Raw genomic sequence first — 23,322 nt, 5'->3', positions numbered from 1 at the left:
CGCGCACAGGTATAAAGTAATATTGTACTGTTGTAGAGGCTGTGCGTACCAGTCAAGCAATACCGGAGAAGCCCTAAAAAATCAGCGTTGAGCAGCATGTGTTGGCAAGTGATAGAGATAGGTACACAAGCGCTTGAGAAATGGGCAATATGCTTGCCAGTGGCTGCGAGTGACTGCAATGAAAAATCGCTCAAGTGGTAGCGCTGCGGGATAGCTGGCTGGCTGGTTGACTGGTGGTGTAGTGAGCGCTGTTAAGTGAGAGCGTGGAGTATGCTTTATGTTGCTTTGTATTGTACAAATTTTTGGTTGGACTGAATTGCTCTTTAGTGGATGGTGGCTCACATTTCTCTACATACATACGTATAGCATGTCAATGCAATAATTGGCAAAGTAATGCAGTGAAGTGCATTGAGCGCTGCTGTCTACGAACTTCTGTAATTTCATGTAATCGAACATTAGTATTATTGTTAACATATCCATTGAAGTAATTAAGGCAATTTGTAATTGAGACTGGTATCTTTGAGGGCAATTCAATGGCGGTAGGTAAAATTTTATGTTGTATTTTAATTTTTTTTTAATATGAATTTTTATAGCTCATAAACCAATGCTGCTCGAATAGATGAAAGCACTCCAGCTTTGACAGTGTTCCATGCAGTACCCGCAAGTGGAACCAAAGGAAGCGGAAGACCTCCACTCCGTTGGAAAGATCAGATGGAGAGCGACCTGGTTCACTTGATATTTCCAATTGGCAGTAAATTGCGAGAAAAGGAGACGAATGGAGCGCTATTATTGATTCGGCTGTAACCGGATAAGCGGTACCTACGCCAATTACATATATCCAAACCTAGAAATATTGCTCTGGATCAAGCATATGCAAGTTTATGTTGCAGAATATGTGTTTTTTGATCGGATTTCTGATTAATTAGAGAAAATTCGTTCAATTTAACCTCAGATTTGAAATTTGATAATGACAATAAATCGAGTTTCAAAACATTTCTCAAGGATTGAAGTTCTATTTAGGGAATGGAATTTGTTTAAGGACTTCGATGAGCCTCGAATCTCTCACAAAAACGCGTGAAACCAAATTATATAAAAATTCAAGTTGTCTACCTTTCCAAGTCCATAAATTATGAATAGAATTTGCTTTGTAAGCATATAATATATACACAAATCTAAAAAAAATGCAAAAAGTATAAAGCTTCAAGAGTCATTCCTTCGACATTGCCTGAAAATTGCTTGAGTAAAATTTTTGTTTAAATAAATCTAATTGAATTGCTGGCATACAATAAAATTGAAGCAAATTACTATTGTCATCAACCGAGTGGCTATTTTTAGCATTCGCATACAATCTTATATAGTATAAATACACACGGCGTATGCGACGCTGACTTATTTGCGTTTATTTTTAGTTACTTTTCGCAATTGTTGATACAACTTTTGATCAGTGAATTAAATGCGAAATTGAGCTGTACGTTTCAATGAATGAAAGACATGTGTATGTGCATTTTTTAAGTGTTTGTTTACCTATAAAATAAAAAAAAAATATATATACAAAATTATATACGCATTATATGAGTATACAAAATTTGCGAATTTTTTTATTAAATAATTTGTTTGATATTATTATTGCCAGCATTTAAATTAATTGCGCTCATATTACTAATTTCCTATGCTTCCTTTTGAATTTTATATGAAAAAGCGAAATATTTTTATAACAAAAAATATTTTTTGAGTATACAGAGATTTAGATTATTTTATCAGTTACTGAATTAGCCTTCAAAACCCGAAATGTGAATGAACTTTATACCCTGATATAGAAAAAAATTATTGCTATAATTAAGCTCCGACATGCAAGATTTTCATTAAACCATTATTATTTGAGATAGAATATGAAATAACAGGAATAGAGGAATATATTACACGAAATACTGGAGCCTTAATACACGCATAAATAATTTATATCAAAATTTTTTTTTATTTGTTTACTCTATAAAGGCAGCTTTCGAACTAAAAAAAATATTTTTTCTCAAAAAATTTTTTGAGTTCCCTTAAAATAACCGAAATTATTTCCAGCAAGCAACAATTATCGTGATATTACAATTCAAGCTGACAGCTATCGCCTTTCGAACATAACGGTAGTTGCAATTTCAACATCAATTATGACTACGATTTGAGTATTGTAGTTGTCCGCCTCTTTTGGCAGCAACATATGTTCGTAAAATGATAAAAAATATATATGAAATGAAAATAGTATAAAAACCCCGCACAAAAACAGTATTGAGCCAGCAATAAAAATAATTCATTGTAATTATATGCGCACGTTTGCACAATCGACGAGCAAACCGACCGAGCGCGGCTTGATGCAAAGCGCAGTGTGAGTTGTTTGAAATTCACAATTAATGACAATTGCAATGGCAAGCAGCAGCAGCAGCAGCACCTGATAGCTACGTACTCGTACAAAATATAAAAACAATAATTGCCGCAGCAAACAGAAAATAATGTTGTAGATAAGTAATCGCGACAGCCATTTGTTGAGAGATAAACGGGCTGACGGAATTAACAAGCTTGCTTTTACACTGCGCCTCCTGCTGCACGCTGCTGCTTTGGCTCACGAACAATAAGACTACCAGCCAGCCAGTGTAAGCATTTCGTGGTTATAGGAAACAAATCGCGCTTTAACAATGTTAGGCGCACAAAGACAATGCCGTGTTGTTGTTCGTTAGACAATTGAAATGGCTGGCCTCCTGGAAGTAACTGTCAAAGCACAAACAGGCGCGGAGCAGCGCAAACAAAAAAGTGCGCAAGTCAATTCACTGGTATTTTGGCTATTTTGCTGTTTTTGTAGGCAAAATAGTTGGTCAAAATGTTAGGCTACTTTATGTTTTTTTAAATTTTCTACAATAAAAACAACAATGCAAAGCCAGTCAACAAAATCGTCTAAGTATTTAATGAGCTTTTTTGCTTGTACGAGTATGTGTGACACCTGTGTGGTTGAAGTAATAATTATGGCCATAAAAAATGGTTAAAATAGCTGTGGAAACAACTGCAAACTGCCGCTGTTGTTGTAGCTGTTTGGCTATTTAAAAGTGTTACACAATCAACCGCCGAATCTCGGACGAAGCTGTTGCCGCACTGCTGTTGTGGCATATGCAACGATGTGGAACGAAGCGTGTGACGTCGCTTGTTGTTAAGTTGTTGGCCATAAACAGCTATGCAATTAATAGTGTATATGGAGAATTTTAATAAAAATTAAAAATATTTAAGAAAAAAAATATAAAAAAAATTTGGTTTGCTTCTGTGGTACATTTTACAATGTGGGTTATGGAGGGGAAATCCCGAAAAATTTTAATGAGAGTAGTGGAGCGCACTTTTTATAGATGAGGGGCGGAAATATAGTTTCAATTGTGATATATTCTTAAAAATTCGAGTTGTTACTAGACTATGAGGTGTGTTCAAAAAATAACGGGAATTTTCGTTTTTTGAAAAAAAAAATATTTTTTAATCTTCTACACTAATTGTTGTCCTTTCATTAGAACTTCTTTCAAAACACTTCTCAAACTCGATTTTTGATATAGCCTTTGGCTCTTAAACCGATTTCTCGTAAGCTTGTCAAAATGACGGGCCTTCAAGGTTCTATTTATTTTTGGAAGCTGTCAAATAAAAAAAAATATTTGACAAATGGACTTTTGAAAAATTCGAAATTTAAAAATTCCCGTTATTTTTTGAACACACTTTGAATAACGGTAAATGCAAATTTAATGGTTGGAAAAGAATTTCAATTATTAGATCTGGAGCATTTTAGTAACTCTTTATATGTAAGTCCCCGATTTATATTTTATTAGGTTGCTTATTTGATATTCTCGGTGTTACTTGAACGTGTATTTTATTTTGTAAGCTTCTCGAATTACTTCTCAAACATATTTACAAGCGCAAAAAGGGCGCTAATAAATACGCCAATGCCTCAATTTATTGTTTTTTCTGCACCCAGGGAGTATCAAATGCTCTTAATACCCTTCATATATATATTTTTTTTGTTTATTGAAATTGACACCTTCTCCTAGTGCAAATGAAATGCTACAGCACCACTGCATGAAGTGTTCTCCTTGTATTTGTGTGGGAGACGTGCTAAAATCGCAATTCTACATAGTCACGTACAATGCAGGCAGGCAGAAAACATGAAGTGTGCGAAGCATTCTATTCTTTTATTTTTAGGTACAAGTATTCGCAAAAACGCCAGTGGCTGATTGGAAATGCAAGAAATATAAATATACACTTGTAGCTTGGGATGATAAGAGAAACTTTGGCGCCATGTAAACAAAGAACAAACAGCGAGTCATTGCGATCAAACGAACCGTAACAAAGACAATTGCAATTGCAATTAAATAAGCGAGCCTTATCACACAAAAGCCTACGCTGAACAAATAGAAAAGGCTGCAGAAAATAATAATAATATTGCTGACAGTGCAAAAGCGCATTGTAAACGTAATCATATTGTATGTATAACATGTAGGCTTGTGGCAATATTGAAAGGAAAAAAGAATGGCATTGCAATTGTGAAAGTGCAAATGTCAACCCGCTTGCGGAGGTAAATTAGTACGACTTAATTTATTAAAGCAACTCATAACATAAGAAAATAATTTATAAAGAGATAGTTGATTGGAGCTTTTTTAGACAGAGCTTTTTAAGACGATTTCTGGAGCTTTCAATGCTATTTTTGCATGTAAAAATCTTTAAGCTCCACCTGTATGACTGTCTTATACCTTAAATAGCATTTTAATTTTGAAAAGACTCCAAGATTTGGCATTGATAACTGTCAAAAAAAGCTGACAGTTCGAAAAAAAAAAACATGTCAAGCTTTAAGCTCCTCTGTAAAGCTGACTTACACCATAAATAGACTTTTTATCTCAGAAGCATACTCAAAGCTTTAAATTGACAGCTGTCAGGAGACGTCAACAATTGGAATTAAAATATGTTTTAGAATTATAGAGCTTTTATCAGTTATGTTTAAATTTCACGTCCTTATATGTCATATTCATGAACTAAGCACACTCCGTAGAGAATATTGAAAGATCCTTTATAATTCATCTCATCGAAATTATTCGAGTTATTAACCTCCTCCAGTCTAAAAGTGAGCACAAAGTGATTTTCTACAAATCATATAATAAATAACCGATTGCAAACTGCACAACTGAAGGACAGCATTTATAGATACCGTTTATATGCTCACAAATGTATTAATAAAGCTTTATGAGCAATCGACTAAGTAGACACGTGATAGACAGCTGATAAGTGTTGAACTGTAACTGTAAACGGCTGATTATTGAAAGGCGGTGGAGAGAGAGAAGGAGCTATGCAGTTAGAACAAGGCGAACTAGCACTAAAATCGAATATCAAGTAAATTAGTAAGCGTTGAGTAAGCTGTTGCTCAGTTGCTAAGCAAATAATGTGGTTATTAAATTATTAAATTTTTTGATTATTATTACAAATGCATAAATACTATGCTGTATAGTAATGATGACTGATTCGTATATTATCGGCAACTGCTTCGTCGTTTGCCGATTGCTTTCAAATTAGAACCAGAACACTAGATTTTTTCGAGTTTTGAGTGTAAATGTAAGTAAGACTGATCTGAATGAGAATTGTTTTCGAATTAGGGGGAGAAAAGTGAGGATCTAAGAAATACATTTTCGAATAATAAGGACAAGAAGTGAAGATTTAAATTTTCGATTAATGAAAAAAAAAGATTCGAATGAGGGGAAACAAGTTTCTAAAAGGTAGAATCAGCTTAGGAATCAGATTATTTGCTTTATATGGAAAGTATTCTAGAAACTATTGAATTTTCGAAAACAACAAAACTGAGTAAATATTATTAAAGCAATTACGTATATACTCTGACTGCTGCTGATGAATGTTGGCATTATGTCATTTGTTTTCTGTAGTAAATAGTAGCTTTAATCATCTCAAGTTTAGCGCCTTCTTGCAAACCGCAACAAAGCCATTTATTTATTTAGTTTACATCGCCGTCAATATTTATTGCTTTCATGGCATTGAAGTGGTTGCAGCAGCAGCAGCAACAACCGCAGAGATAAGAAATAAGCACACATCAACAGGCAGCACTTTGTGCGGCTTAAAAGGATCAGGTGTGTCCTTGTTGAGTTATTACAACAGTCGATTTGCAGTGTATGCGCGCCCATAACTTCAACTGCCCACCACCTGCTGTCAACCACTTGACTTACGCCTTGACAGGCAATTACATTTGCAACGCTGTGGAATTTATTTTATTTACAAGCGTGTTGATTGAAGCCGCTTAAAGAGTGTGTATATAAGTAATTTAATAAAAAGGCAGGCGCAGGCAGGCAATCTCTGGGCGCAAATTTTTATTTCCGCTTTTAAATTAGATTAGGCGTCACACTCGACTCCAACAAGCACGTAAGTAATTTACGTCTTCAAGTGCTGGTCCCTCAGTTAACCTCAGGCTTATCATCAGTGCCATCTTTCTTTCAACACTCGCTCTGCTGATGATGTAAAGTATTCAAGTATTTATTTGCGTAATACTCACACATATTCGTTTTTGTTTTAGTGTAAATAAATATTTATTTATGTGTACATATGTAATTTACGAGTATGTATGCTTGAAGTATACACAAATCATTTGCATTGAGTCATAAAGCAAATTAAAAGTCTGATCGCACGTTGACTTATGAGTAAAATCGCATGTTGTCGCCAAAAGCGTGTGTTGATTATGGCATGAAAAACTGTTTTAATTTTAATGTTCGAAGGCGATGTGCGTCATTATTTACACATTAAAGTTCGTTAATTATTTAATATGATGTTGGGTTTCTTTCATAACGGTAATCAGTTATTTTGTTTGACCTTTTACTCGTTAATCGAGTTACCAAATCGTCGAAGATAACCTCGAAAATGCGATTCATTACTTCAAATTGTTTCTAGGGTTCCAAGAAGGATCGATTTTATGAGATCAAGTGAGGGATGCATCTAGGAACCGTTAGATTGTTTCTGAAGTGCGACGAAGGATCGATTTTATGGAACTTGGCAATGGATACATCGAGAAACCGTTAGATCGTTTCTAAAATGTGATGTAGAATCGATTTATGAGACCGAAAGAGGGATCAAACTAGAAACCATTAGATTGAAACTCAACGAGGATTACAGAAACCGTTAGATTGTTTCTGAAGTGTGACGAGGGAGCGATTTTATCGAACTTGGCAAGGGATACATCGAGAAACCGTTAGATCGTTTCTAAAATGCGATGTAGGATCGATTTATCAGACCGAAAGAGGGATCAAACTAGAAACCATTAGATTGAAACTCAACGAGGGTTACAGAAACCGTTAGATTGTTTCTGAAGTGCGACAAAGGATCAATTTTATCGAACTTGGCAAGGGATACATCGAGAAACCGTTAGATCGTTTCTAAAATGCGATGTAGGATCGATTTATCAGACCGAAAGAGGGATCAAACTAGAAACCGTTAGACTGTTTCTGAAGTGCAACGAAGGATTGATTTTATGAAACTCAACGAGGGTTTAAGAGACCGTTAGAGTGTTTCTGAAGTGCGATAAAGGATCGATTTTATGAAACTAAGTATGCGATACATCTGGAAACCGTTCGACTCTTCTTGAAGTGCCATGAAGGATCGATATATGAGACCGAAAGAGGGATACAACTACATAGTAACCGATGCGCTTTTGCGGTGTCGTCTAAAGTATAATCATGTACCATACATAATGGATGTGTGAGAATTATTGAATAAATTAAAAATGATCTGAGGAACCGATTCTTACATATATGACATTTTCATTCCAGGATTAAATACTAAAGATTTAATCTCAAATTTGCATGAAAATTCAATTTGCTTTATGATCTGATGTCATGCTCCTTATTGAGGCACCAGATTTGGATTATCGCTAATATTGGACAACATGAAACTTGGTCAAAATTGCATACTAAAAACTTTGATTCATATGAAAATTATAGACAAATAATGAATTATAAAATATTTGTTTATTCACACAAATTTCGATCAGAAAAATTTGCACGAGGTTAGCAACAACTTAGCGTTTGGCATTAATTCATCGATTGCATGCAAATTTTGTGCTTAATTCGCTAAAAGTTTTTTTTTTTCAAATTTACGAACCGTAAAAAGTACCTATAATTTACGCCGTGAGCAGGGAGTAGTCATTTTGCAATGTAAATTATGTATAATTTATGTAAAGCTGTAAGCATACACACCCATATTGGAGGCGAATGGAGCGCTGAAGATTAATAAATCATTTTGTTTACTTCGACGCGCAAATACTAAGCAGAGGCAACCATTGATTAGCTAATGAAGTAAACAGTGCTGAGCGCATTAATTCATATAATCGGCGAGTTGTGGCGTGGAGCGGCGCGCGGTAGTTGCATAGTCGCCGTTTTGGAAGGCGGCGTAAAAAAATCGTGAACACGTTTGGTTTACAATTAATAAAATATGACACTTTGGACGTTAATAAATCGACTAAAGCGGGGCTTTAATGGATATGGAAGGTTTGGAAAATAAAAATATTAAAATGAAATGAAATGAAATTGAGTAGATGAAATTGTTTAATATGGAAAATATCATATTGAGGTATTGACGATCTCTACAGCAGGGAAATTCATTGATGTGAGGTCTGCTTCGTTGAATGGAGAATGTATCGAGAATGAACCTTACCTTAAGTTAAGTTTCTCATGGATCAGAAAATTTTTGAGAATTATTGACGTATAGACTTCGTGTTGTATCGACTTGGGCTTCTCAAAAGGAAAGAATAAATGTTTCAAAATCTGATAAAATTTACTTATAAATTTATGAGAATAACTGCAGAGTGTCTCTGAGTAGATAGTGACTGCTGCAACGCTCATAACTAACACTCATCTAACCGACCTTGACATGCAGACTTCGTGACGCAGTAGCTCCACTCAACACAGTGATTCTGCGCAACATTTCAACCGACTCAAACTGGAAATTAGAGCGGGATGCATGCCACCAGATACAAAAGATGGAATAACGACGAAAAAACTAAACAAATATTAATTCCATTTCGATGTTCTCGCGCTGGCTTCTTGTATGAAATCGTGTTCAATTAATTTTTGCTTTTAATACGTAATTATACGTGTAGGTATTCACTTTAATTATATGCATATGGCAAAATCTTAGTATCTGAGTACACAGCTACATATAGTATATGGATTTAGCTCTAATAAATGCCGCGCTGTAAATACAATAGCTGATGTTATTTCTTATTTTTATGTGACTTTCAACTAATAATTAAGCGTTTAAGAAATGAATATAAAATATAAAACCGGATTATGCATGCGGTAATAAATCAAAACACGTGTGACTTGTTTTTTTTTTCAAATGAGTGAGCGAATTTCTAAATTTATACTTTTAAATAAAAATAACTCATTAAAAACACAATAAAACCAATTTAGTTGAGATTAGCGTTGATTTAATGCATTAATGACGTCATTTGGGGCATGGACGAGTATTGTCATTTAAAAGTAGCTCAATTTACGAGGGTTGGTGATAAGATGGAGGTATTAAGGTGCTACTGTTTAACTTGAAAATCAGTCGATTTAGCTTCAATGTTATGTAAATTAGACTATAATTAACATTGAACAGAATGTAAGAATCTGAAACCCATTTTAGACATATAATTTTGGATAATATTTGCTTCAAGCGATACTCATATAGCTCAAAAGAAGTCATTAAACAGAACTAAGCATCTCTGAGGGGCCATCAACGCAAATGGAATTTCAAATTGGACTACTTTACGCGAAGATTACCCACTCAATTTCTTCTCCTCTTCCTCGTGGCATCCTTTTAAAATTGCTTATCACTATTTACTTTGTCATTACTTACACTCTGCCGCAGTTTATAACGTAATAAAAATAGTATGAAAATGCTCATAGTTCCATGACTTACCTGGAAAAAAAAATAATAGAAGAGATTATTAATAAGCAATTAATGAATGTACTTTGTATTAAAGCTTTAATAAATTAACTAGATATGACAATTAAAACCACATTCTGTAATTTCAAAGCAATTAAAACAATATAATTGAAAACTAATTAGTTTGATAACTAATAGTTGTGGTTGATTGCTCGCATGGTATATGTTTTTATATTAAAATAATTTAATTGCCTGTGCAAATAATCATATATCATTTAAATGCAACCGCAATTTTCAACTTTCTTTGTAGATCTATCATTTTAGAAACAAAGTTAATAGTAATACTTAGTATAATTGAATAATACATACTGTCATATTTGGGGTAATAAATAAAAACCAAGAATATATGATATATCGAACTATAGTAACGCATCTGTAAAAAATATATCTATTAAGTTTCCTTAAGTATCAATATTATCGCAAAATTTTAAATGAAATATTTGCTTTAATTGAATGCAAGTGGTGCCCAACACCAAAAACCAGTTTGAGCTGGGATTCGCACTCAGATTGGCGACAAAATTTATCATTGATTTTATTTAGTTGCAGTTGAAAAGAAATAATGTTGATTATTAAGCAAAATTAACGAGTTTAAGCTTAACTATACAAGTGTCAGCTGGTCCTTACAGACGAACACTAAGTGTTAGAAAGTGATATTGCATTGAATTGGGCGGATAAATGTAATTGACATTGCGTTAAAAGCTTAATAGCGGTTTTAGACAGCAGCTAATTGATCAATTAACCGGCCTCTACTCGATAACGCTTATTAACCCGGTACTGCCCAGAACTTTTTACGTTTGAGATTTTTCTGAAATGAAAAACACCCATGTATTTTGGCCCCTGAGCCCGAAAATGAAATTTGTTTTACGATGCATTATATTTAATATTTAGCTCTTCCGGAAAATGCAAAAAAACAGCGTAGTTTGTAGATTTATAATGTAATTTTCAAGTTATTTATGAAGATATTCATAAATTGAGCGTTACCATATGGTAATCGTGGGTCATTTCGGGTTAAGATCGATTTACGATACAAAATAAAGTCTACATTTATTTTTAACCGACTTGAACATCAAATGCAACTCTGCGATAAAGTCATACCATATACGTTCTTTGTCTGCGGTTGGCAGAATTTTTTGATAAAAAAAGCTACGGTAGATGTCGCTACTAAAAAATATTAATCAGCTGATGAAATTTACCAACTTCTCATGAAATGCAAAAACAAAAATGTATAACTGCTGATTGGTTATCGAGTAGCCGGCAGTATAAAAGGCAAAAAAGGGTTTCTCAATAAAAATTTTAATTGAACATTAATTTGGCTGTCTGAAAACGCTATAACACTCATTTGTATTTAATTTAAATTATATTAATGCGAAAAATTTAAGAAAATTATTAATTATTGATTAATATACTGTCAGAAATATACTTATTTGCTGTATTTTGAAAAATGCTTTGAAATTACCCGAAAGATAACTAAAGGTCAATTTTTGGAGATCTTAAACACAGTTTTATTTTAAATATTATGAGTTAAAAAATCAATATTTTTAACACGAATTTTTATAGATATTCTGGAAATTCTGTTTGATTGGATCTGTTATCACCAATAAATGAATTATCGAAGAGAATTTGGTAGAAATCACCCTCGTCTGCAATAATTACTGTCAATTTTAAGAAATAACTGATTGATTGCTGTCAATTTTATGTACAGACTGATTGGAAAGTTCAAAGTTGAAAATATAATGATTCCAGGAATGCCATTAACTACAATCTCTTTGCAAGAACAATGAAGATTATTAAGCCATAAACTCCTGAGTGCATTAACTGTGGGTAATTGTTTTGAAGGTTGGACTTTAGAACAACATAAGTAACAGACAGTTCTTGTTTAAATATTTTTTTTAAATTTAATTAAATTTTTAATAGCGCAATTTTATACAGAAATCATTTTTATTACAAATACAATTAATTTTATTACTTTATAGACATTCGTACGCTATCAGCTAAAGGTATGTTACACTTGTTGGCCTTTGACCATTAAGAACCATAAACAAATGTTTTCAAGCTTTTGATAAAAATCAAAAATAATGCAAAAGCAATAATGGAATGCATTAAAAAAGACATCATGTGTATGTATGTGACATTGTCTCCATACAGCTATTGAATGTTTATTTATCGTGCGCTGAAACCGTGTTGAAAATGAAAATTATAAAACTTGCAGTTTACTTGACTTTAGCGGCGCGTTTATTGGTATTTGCATTAAGATTTGAATCACGCGTTTCACCATAAAATCTTCCCGACACTGAGCACAAGCTGTTTATAAAGCCAAATAGCGCTATGTACACGGCAGCTGGCGAAACGGTAATCGATTTCGTTTTGTGTATTTACATATATACAATACTCGTACAAAGGTATGTAAATTAAGGTGACCATGAAAAACGAATTGCGAAGAAATACATGATTTTGCACATCTGTTGGTAATTTTTTTTGTTTCAGGAGAAACAAACAAAATAAATGTTTGTTTAGTGACTCATTTATGAAAATTACAAAAACAATGTGTTGACTTTGAGCAGCTACAACAAGGATTTTTCACAAGTAGTTCTGCTGCCTAATGCTTGAAATGCGTGGCAATGAGGTGTGTTCAAAAAATAACGGGAATTTCCGTTTTTTGAAAAAAATATATTTTTTACATTAGCTGCTGCTAAAGACAAAGTAATAATAATAAACAAAAATATTTTGAAAATTTTTTCAAAAAATGAAAATTCCCGTTATTTTTTGAACACATCTCGTATCCCTTTTCAGGCTATAAATGCGACGAAAAAGTGTCATACTTGAGGTACTTACGATATTTGTACGCCTTGAAATCGATTAAAGCGCGATTAGCAACACGAGTCTTTCAACTCAATACAGTACAGAAAAAAAGTGAGAAAAAAAGAAATTGTACGTCAATACGTTGCATTAACGTTTGCGTCAATTAATCAACGTTTTTTTGTATATATTCAATACTTGTATTGTTGTATGGCAGTAACATGATAACATTAAACATTAGCTGCATACATAACAACATATGGCTAAGGTAGGTGCACCTTAATTACCTGAAACACACAAATAAATAAATTCACTAATTTCTTTCGCATTTAACTTTTACTCTACTCAATACATTTGTTTTTGTTGCTTCACTGTACTTAAGGTCAAAGTATTATTGCTTAGTGCAATAACCTGGCGTTAATGTGGTTTTACCGTTGTACAAGTACAAGCAAGGCAAAAGTGTGGCATGCTAAGCGAGTACAAACAAGCACAAACAACGGAGGAGGAAGCCATTCAGTCTGAAATTATTAAACTAAAATACACCAAAGCATGTACAAATGTATGAAGTGACATGGCAGTTGAGTAAGAAAAAAGAACGCCGCCGAAGGAAGTGGCAAATAGTGAAATAGAATTATATTAAGGACACTCATATTTCAAACACGCAAGCCGCGCGCAGCGTTCAAGGCACTTAAATAGTATTATTGTTTTTGTTGTTGTGGCGTTAGCAAGTAATTTATTTTATCATTAATATTATTTGTTAACGCTTATTTGACTTCACTTTGTCCGAATTGTGTTATAAATTAGATTTATCAAACGTGTTGGGCGATGCTTATATACTATTTCGAAGTGTGGCTGACATATTTATTGGCTATCATTGCGGGGGTATATTTATTATAGATACTCAAATATGTGTATTTATTTATTATATATATATCGAGTGCCAAGAGACTATATGAAAGTTGACACGTGTCGTTTATTTTTTTGTATTTGGGAGAGTGACCTTGAATTACAATTCATCACGATCTAAATGAAGAATTATTTGTAGTCAATAATTTCTTGAATAGTAATAGCTGTACTTTTGATTTTATTTTTCAGTTTTTTTGATAAACTGTAATGGAATAAATGAGATCAGTAATCTGGAAATATTTTATGGAACGTCGAGGGTTATTGTGGGTTAATGTCGCAAACTATAGATAAATGAGGTTGAAAATAGGGGAAAAAGTCTCTTGAATTTGTACATTATTATACCCTGAACAGGGTCTATTAAGTTTGTCATGAAGTTTGTAACACCCAGAAGGCTGAGCCGATTTAGCCATTTCATTTAGGCCGGATTTAGGCCGGAACGACCGATATCGGACCACTATATCATATAACTGTCATACAAACTGAATGATCGGAATCAAAGGCTTGTATGGAAAACTTCCGCATTTTACTACATAACTTCCTGAAATTTGGTGTGAGTTATTGTTCATAGAAATTATTTAAGGGGGTATTCAGGTCTAGAAATTCCAAAAAATCGAAAAAAATTTTTATTCATATTTTCAAAGTTTAACTATTCAAGAATATGTATACGAGAGGATTTTTCAAAATTTAAATTATTTTCGGAGATATAAGCATTTTTCTGACCTGGCATAAACTGGTTCGGCCGGAACTTAGACTATAAAAAACTTTACCCGAAACTTTAAACGCGTTTTTCTCAAAACTGTGTGTTTCGGTACGATGTCCACGATTTTTCAGGTTCTACTGGACCGATTTACTTGAAATTTTTATGGACTCTTCTTTATTGGCTTTTCTAGAACTGGAACTAGACCCATCCCCAAATTTTAATTTTTATTATTTTTAAAAAAATTCAAAACAGTCAAAAAAAATGGTCGAAAAATTTTTTTTTTTAAAACAGTCGCCATTTTGTTATAAATTTTTTTTCAAACTTTTCCCTAGTTCCGGATATTGCGACATTATTCTTGATTAATATATTTTTTTTGTTAGTTTCAGATTGCTAGGAGGGTCGAAATCATGGGTACGGTCACGTGAAAATTTTTCAAAAGCCTCCACTCCTTCATAGAAATAATTTAATCTCCGAAAAAATTGTTCAGATCGGTTCACTATAGCATATAGCTGCCATACAAACAGAACGATCGGAATCAAGGGCTTGTATGGAAAATTTTCGCATTTGACGTAGTATCTTCACGAAATTTGACCTTAATGTTTCTAGCAAACAACCCGGCTAAAGCATTAGTTAAATGTTTTCTTTGTTTTTTTACTTACTTTTTCTTACGTCTTTAGATTTGCTTAAACACATAGTTACCAAAAGAAATGCACCTGTGAAGGGTATATTAGCTTCGGTACAGCCGAAGTTAACGTTTTTTTTTTTTTTGTATTTTTTTCAACATTTTTATTTAAAATTTTTTTTTTGGAAACAAATGTCTACCAAAATTTGTTCCTGCCATCTCTATAACACCTAAACTGAATAAAATCGCTCGATATCTTCGGTTGTTCAAAACAGTCTTCACTAGATCTAAAATAAAATTGCTCTCTAAGCAATCGCATCAAACTATAGAATGCGTTCCCCACACTAACGATCTTTTTAGAACAAAGTAATACTGACCAACAGTGCGTATGAGTAACATTTTCGTAGGCAAACTTTATAATCGTCTTAATATAATAATAATAATTATAAATTTATTTTCCAAATTTAGTTAAAATTAAATAATTGCTAAAAAGTGATTTCGAACGAATATCAGAGACAAAAACAAAAATAAAATTGTGTAATTCAAGAGTAGGCACATTGATGGTCAGCTTTTCACCACTGAACAATACGCAAAATTTGAAAAAAAATAATAATAATGAGCAATACTTGATCGAATGTAAAGAAGTGGCACTTGAGTTGTCTACGTGTAGACATATGTGCAAGTACTTGAAAGCGCTATTTGTGCGAACAATAAAATCAAGCGACTCGCCATAAAGGTAGAAAGTGTGCAGAATTGTCGGCGAAACAACAAAGAAGTCATACATAACACTTAATATTTTTTGAAATTTTTTTTTTTAATTTATTTTTCATAAATTTATAGAAAAAGTCACGCAGAATTGGAAAAAATATCTATAAAGTAATGAAATAAAATAAAAAAGGAAAAGAAAAAGAAAGCAACGAAATGGCACTGCAGTAATATTTGATGGAATGCGAAATAATGAAAATTAATTGCAAAAAAAAAAAAAAAAACAAATAAAAAAATGAAACTGAACAGAAAAAATGTGAACTCACTCTTCAGTGCTGAACATGCGCACCATGTGACGTTTTAAAACCTCCGGTGTACTATGCGCCGTCGAATGCGGCGACGCTGCATAGGCCAAATCCAACATAGGCTCATCATCTTCGAAAAAGCCCGATGAAGTGCTTGAAGTAGTGCGCGGATATTTCATCATGTTTGTTATTAATGTATTGTTGTTGTAGCAAGCAAAGCAGTCTGGCGAAATTATGATTGCTATGTAAGTAACTGTAAATGCCTGCAGGGCTATATGAAGTGTTCTTGCTGTACGCTTGTACTACGCCAGGTAACTGGTGTCACAGTGCCCTCCACTTGTGGTGGACAGCGCTTTTGTGTGCAATTTTTTATCTTGTTCGATGCGAGTTCGAGTTGCTTGTAAGTGGCTAGCTTAGCTTGCTTTAGCTTTACTCCGGCGTGACTAGCAGATTTTGGCTACGCTCAAGCTTGTTGCTGTTGCTAACTGTTTCTACGTTGTTTTCAGTCAATTGTTGTTGTTGTCAACGGTATTTATTTGCCCAACAGCACCAGGTTTAGTGTTTTTGCTGCAAATGACATCTGATATGAGCGCACAATGTCTTTTCTATAAGGTTCAAGTGCGGCTATTTTTAGATTTTGGCACTTTGGTGGGCTGTCAATATGCTTTTTTATTTTTTCTGTGCGTTGAATAGATTTTTATATTTTTTGTGTTGTTCGGAAGGATTTTTTTACCATTGAATATCTAGCTTTTGGTCTTAAACTGCCAGTTTCATACAAAATATTTATTTAAAATAATTTTTTTTTTCCTAAAAATTTATTTTTTTATTTTCATAATTTTTTTTTATAAAAATTTATTTTCCTTTATCACTTATTATATTATTTATTTATTTTATAATTTATTTATTTTCCTTGCTTATTGCGTATCTGGTACACTTTCCGTTAACTACACATTCAATTTTTTTGATATTGCACAGCTGTTGATTTGTGGAAACTGAAACCGAAATTGTTTAGAAATTTTGTGTTTTCGACAGCACGCCGCCAGCGTATGAACTAAAATCTGAAATTTCGCAGCTTACTCGCGGCGTGTAGACATCGAAAAAATTTTGTGTACGAAAACGCTTTTATGGTAAAAATGAATAAATAAATTCGGACAAAACGCGGGTGGTTGGAACGGTCAACGGTCAGCGGAGATAGCAGCTTCGCAATGAAACGACAGGAGAAAAATTTGTTTTCGACACACAACACAATCAAGTAAGTAAGTAAGTATGTATAGCACAAACACAACGCTGTTGTTATAAAGAAATAAATGCTGAGGATTGTGTAGACCAGGTGTTGAACAGGTACTTTTATTTATGTGCTTCGCTACACTTTGCAATATTTATTTAAACGAGCGTTTAGCAGCGGCACAAAAATCGCACGAACACATATATACATACAGTGATATGCCTGCATTAAATTTGGATTTTTTATTTTTTGGCACTTTTCACACACTTTTAGACAACTTTTTTTTTCTTCTAAGAAAATAATTTGACTTTAATTTTGTTTACCTCTGGCAATTATTTATTTCGCAGAAACTGTATAAAATATATTGCACTTAGCACATTTGCGTTTCAATGACCGTTATTGAATTAGAATTAATTTGTGCGAACGCTGCTTATTGCCGTTCGCCGTGCCGAAATTGGCGCCACCAGCGCCACTAAACGTCCATCAGAAAATGTTAGCGTACGCGCGATTAGTTCAGTAGGTTAAGTCGAAAGCAGATATATACATTCATACACACACACATACTTAATTATAGATACTATACTCAAAATCTATTCTGGCAGCTTAACGATATTCACCGCCTGTCGGCAGCCAGTAGGTGGTGTCATTCTTCTTATATTATTAAATGGTGAAAATGTTTGTAGGAAACAAGCAAAAACAACAAAAAGAAGAAATGATATGGTGGGGCACACGAAAATAAACAAATATAAATCGTCGATATAAAACAAATACAGCCATACAATTGATATGTGTGGGTATACAGGGTACTCGGATAGGAGCTTTTAATTTTTTATGTAAAATTTCGATGGCAGAAAAATATAGACATTGAATGAAAACTACTTTTATGAAAGACAGTATAAAAAATTTAAAAAAAAAAAAATTAGAAAAAAAATATTTAAAAATAATAGAAAAAATGAATATGGAATTGACCCTGTACTAATGTCGTTTCAGAAAAATTAAATTAAACTGTTATGAATAGTTTAATGGATTCGATGTTTGAAGCAATCTTGTTAGTTATTTATAGTATTTTGTAGAAAATAATTTCTTTGATATTTTAAATGAAAAGTGGTGTGTTCAAAAAATAACGGGAAATTTTCAAATTTTCATTTTTCCAAAAGTTTTGTTTTTTTATGTTTGAAGCAATCTCTTTAGTTAATTATAGTATTTCGTAGAAAATAATTTTCTTGATATTTCAAATGAAAAGTGGTGTGTTCAAAAAATATCGGGAAATTTTGAAATGTTCATTTTTCAAAAAGTTTTGCTTTTATTTTGTAAAAGATGTCTTTATGTGGCATTTTCTATTTTCAGAAGTAAAAAGAACCTTAAAGAGAACGAGAACCGAGAAATCGTTGAAAGAGCTTTTAAGGCTATACCAAAAATCGAGTTTGAGAAGTGTTTCGACGGTTGGCAGAAGTGCATAATATAAAATGGGAACTAGTTTGTAGGCGATAACATTAATGTAGACGAATGAATATGTTTTATTATCAAAAATCGAAAATTCCCGTAATTTTTTGAACACATCTCGTATAACGCGACGATCTCTCGCCCTGAGAGAACATCGTGCTCCCCAACCAAACCCACAAAATTTTCATATAAAAATTAAGCCAGTCATCTAGAGAACTCAGTTACGCTCTCTTCCTCTCAACCCTATTTATCATACCAAAAACCAATAATTTGCGAATCATATTCACCTAACTGCACAACCTGTATCTATTTTTATAACAACAAACCCTCTATAAAATTCAGCCAAGCAAAATAATCGTTTAGTATACTATATACATATATGTATGTCTGTTTGCTTAAACCAATAAATTATGTATTAAGTATATATATATCCTCAAATTGTTCGATAAACTAGCATATATATAGTAGCGTTTACTTTTATAAGCTGACCCAACGCCAATATATCGCTAACTAATATAATACCTTTATTAATAAAATCAACAACAAATTTCGGTTTCATCATATCCGTTATACACTTTTTTTTCGATATTTATACACCTTTTTACGATATTCAGTGGCGTTTTCTTCGTTGCGAGCGTTAGACTAAATGAATGAATGATTGAGTGACTCTGACTGAAGTATCGGTAAACAATAATGAAATCACTAAATTCCGTTTGCTATTTTTAAAAAAATATTAATGTGTATGGTATGAGCACGAACGCAAAGTACGAAATATTTTCGAAGACCAACAAATCGATTTTTCGATATTTTTTTGCAAAACAAGCATATTACTCATATGCTGTTGTAGAATTTTAATATTTGAAATACTTAAAATATGCATGTTTTGTTTTAGCATTTACCGTTATGCTGCCTTAAATACATGTAGAGTATATTGTAATGTTTATTTTGAGAAATTCCATTCCAATTTTTTTTGGCAGCTGAAGAGTGATTTATATTGGCATGCATATAGTTTTTCCTCCGACAGCAATATATCAATATTCAGATTGAGTATATTTTGAAAAAATAATAGATATTTATATTCATATTTTTCATGAAAATACAAAAACCTTAGAACAACAGCTAGGTCCGCATGAGCTTGCACTTGAACTTGAAAGTGATCAAGCAACTTTTTGCTGCAAAAACAAGAACTTAAGGGCTTTATATCAGTTGATCGAGTGGCTGTTAAATAAATACGGAAGTATGTAAAGTGGTGGTCTAAGGTTTACAGAGTACTAAGCACAAATAATTGTATTAGGTTGTTGAGTGATGGAGACTTAAGTGAACTTGAAAATGTCGTGGGTAGAATAGTCGAGAGGTTCTGGCATTCGGAACTAGTAAAAACAACTATTGAAACACATTTATAAATTTCACAAAAAAATATTAAAATAATTTTACTGTGTTCCATAAGAAAACTACTTGAGAACTACACCTGTTGCGATGTAATATACTTGATACTAGTTTAATAACCGATAAAAAATGTTAATAAGTTCTTAAGTACTTCGGATTGCTATAAGGCTCAACTGTAAATCCGGTAAGTATTGAATATAATGGAGTGAATGTCATAAGTATACTCGAATGTAATTGGTGTATACTCGAATACTTTATAAAAAAATAAAACCAACTAGATAATAGCGTCCAATGTCCACAAAATTAAAAGAAAATTGTATCAACAAAGCTACATAGTAGCTGTTTACAATGGAGTATGTATGGCAAATGTCATTTGAATAATTTATGAATGGTGGCAGCGCTGTGTTTAACAAAACGCTGTTGGAATTATTTTTATTATGCTATCTTTTATATAATTTTGCTTGTTTTTATATCTTGAATAAAATTATTTAAATAAAATAGTTTGGAAGCCAATACCCACAATGCATTACCAGTGGAAGAACTTTCTGGAAGAAATCAATGTTCCTAGAAAAAGTGTACGTTTTCATGAAAGATCTTTTACGATTTTGTGGGAGATCTCAGTCGAAAATATATGTAGAATTTTTTTTGCATTACTGGTAACAAAATATCTGAAAACACACTGCTTGGTATTCTAGTACTTTCCGCGAAGAAATTACTGTCATGGAAACCATACATATATACGATGCTGAAAAATCTATTAATTTCCTGGGATGCGATCTAAAAGATCCTTAAGTTCATAAAAGAGATCTAGTTTCTACTTGCCAAATGCTTTGCTCTGGTGTATTTTTAGTGAAATCGTCTTACTTCTGAGTTATCTATTTAGATTATATCATCTCCAATGCTGGAACTATACGTTAATTCGAGTTGAGATGTTGTCAAACAAAATGATCTCAAAGAAAAAACTAACACAGTTTATTTTGTTTTTGGAAAATTTTCTGAGCTGACCTCATTTACAAAACACGTGCCATTTATTAGGCGACGCAAGATTAGTGGAAAATAATAAAATAGAAACCAATGAAAACACTATGAAAATTTTGAAGAAATAAATTTTTCTTCAATGCTTATTACTACCAACGCAACGTTTTAATGAAATGCATAAAAACTTGTTCGAAAATCTCTCAAAGCAAGCCAGTTAAGAGTAGCATCTTATCTGATTTTTTTTTTCGCTCTTAACATATGTACATATATTGTATGTGCAATAACAGTGCATCGAATGTGTGACAAATTTGTTGTTGTGCAACAACACATTAGGCATAAATTTAAAATTTTAATGGCAAAATAAATTAATTTTGAAATGTGAATTATGGTGGAAACGTCAGATTGGGCAACGAAAATTTAGTGACAAGCTTGTTGCAGCAATTGAAACGACGATGATAATTAGTAAGTGTGCAGCGGGGAAAATATAAGAGATAATATATTTAAGATATAAGAGATAAACGAAAATGGTCAATGGAAATTGAAGAAAAATAGCATGAAATTTATAGATATTTTAATATGTGATACAGGGAAGGATCGTTAAGTGGTGTTATGAGGAATTTACCGCCAGCGAAAAAAAAAACTGTTCAGTTTGTAAGAAAAACTGGTAAATATTCAATATAAACACTAATACTTCAGAGTCAGAGAAGATAATCGATATTTTTACACCCTGAACAGGGTATATTAAGTTTGTCACGATGTTTGCAACACCCAAAAGGAAGCGTCGGAGACCCTATAAAGTATATGTATATATAAATGATCAGTATGTTGAGCTGAGTCGATTTAGCCATGTCCCTCTGTCTTTCCGTCTGTATATATACGAACTAGTCCTTCAGTTTTTAAGATATCGTTTTGCAATTTTGCAGATGTTATTTTCTCTTCAAGAAGCTGCTCATTTGTAGGAACTGCCGATATCGGACCACTATATCATATAGCTGCCATACAAACTGAACGATCGGAATCAAGGGCTTGTATGGAAAACTTCCGCATTTTACTACATATCTTCACGAAATTTGGTGTGAGTTATTGTTCATAGAAATAATTTAATCTCCGAAAAAATTGTTCAGATCGGTTCACTATAGCATATAGCTGCCATACAAACTGAACGATCGGAATCAATGGCTTGTATGGAAAATTTTCGCATTTTACTACATATCTTCACGAAATTTGGTGTGAGTTATTGTTCATAGAAATAATTTAATCTCCGAAAAAATTGTTCAGATCGGTTCACTATAGCATATAGCTGCCATACAAACTGAACGATCGGAATCAATGGCTTGTATGGAAAATTTTCGTATTTGACGTGGTATCTTCACGAAATTTGACATGGATTACTGCTTAAGGTAATAATATAATCTCCGAAGAAATTGTTCACATCGGTTAACTATATAACCTTAATGTTTCTAGCATACAACCCGACTAAAAACTTACTTACTTTTTCTTACGTCTTTTGATTTTCTTTACTAGAAGAAATGTACCTGTGAAGGGTATATTAGCTTCGGTACAGCCGTAGTTAACGTTTTTTCTTGTTTTTGGTTTGGGGATGGATATTTTTGTCATTGAAGGTCTAGAAAAAGGTGTATAAATATGGAATATGGCGAAAATGAATGATTATTTTTTTGAAAAATTTTATAAAAATAAATACTAATTTATCAAACCACACTCATACTACTGTTCTCTTATTAAATATAGATTTGTGTTTCAATTTACTGTAAAAAATCATAAAGTTGTATTGTTCAAAGCTAACCACATGCAGTATAAACACTTCACCTACAGAACCACTTATATGCATTAGTACACAGTTTGAATAAAAAATAGTAACATTACATTACGTAAAAAGTTTAAAAGAATTCATAGCACAAATAACGAACTCAATTCACTGAGAGTACGTCAAGCATACGTCGTATTAACACTGATTATACACTTTGATTTGTCGTCTTTTTGGCATACACGCGCTTACATATATTATATATTGATACAATTGCATAGAACTGTCTGTCTGATTCCACACATATATTTGAAAAAAAATACAAACTTTTTTCACATACTATCACATACGATTGAACGATTGCAAAGTCGCACGCCGCTAGTTGAGAAACTGACTGGTTTGAAACGCTACAAACCGCAACGAACTTTAAGAATAACGCCACAAACGAACGAGTGAGCGAGCGAGCGACCTAAAGATACTTAATAAATGCGAGCGGTGCGCCGT

The 23,322-nt window shown here is 32.9% G+C and overlaps 1 protein-coding gene across 13 annotated transcripts in view; it reads right to left on the bottom strand.

Moving 5' to 3' along the window:
* Positions 1–23,322, bottom strand: part of LOC105214176 (protein bunched, class 2/F/G isoform) — a 201,084-nt gene that overhangs the window by 73,068 nt on the left and 104,694 nt on the right. Inside the window, exon 5 of one of the 13 annotated variants that reach the window (XM_054227464.1) lies at positions 1,567–9,960. The exons of the other annotated variants lie outside the window; for them this stretch is intronic. Coding sequence (XP_054083439.1) covers positions 9,957–9,960 — 4 coding nt within the window. The 3' untranslated portion in view covers positions 1,567–9,956. Of the gene's footprint in view, positions 1–1,566; positions 9,961–23,322 lie in introns of those variants that run through there. 13 annotated transcript variants of the gene reach the window in all.

This window comes from Zeugodacus cucurbitae, chromosome 3, assembly GCF_028554725.1.
Source record: "Zeugodacus cucurbitae isolate PBARC_wt_2022May chromosome 3, idZeuCucr1.2, whole genome shotgun sequence".
Classification (NCBI taxonomy): domain Eukaryota; kingdom Metazoa; phylum Arthropoda; class Insecta; order Diptera; family Tephritidae; genus Zeugodacus; species Zeugodacus cucurbitae.
The sequence above is the reverse complement of the archived record's forward strand: the minus strand, read 5'-3'. Positions and strand labels throughout refer to the sequence as shown.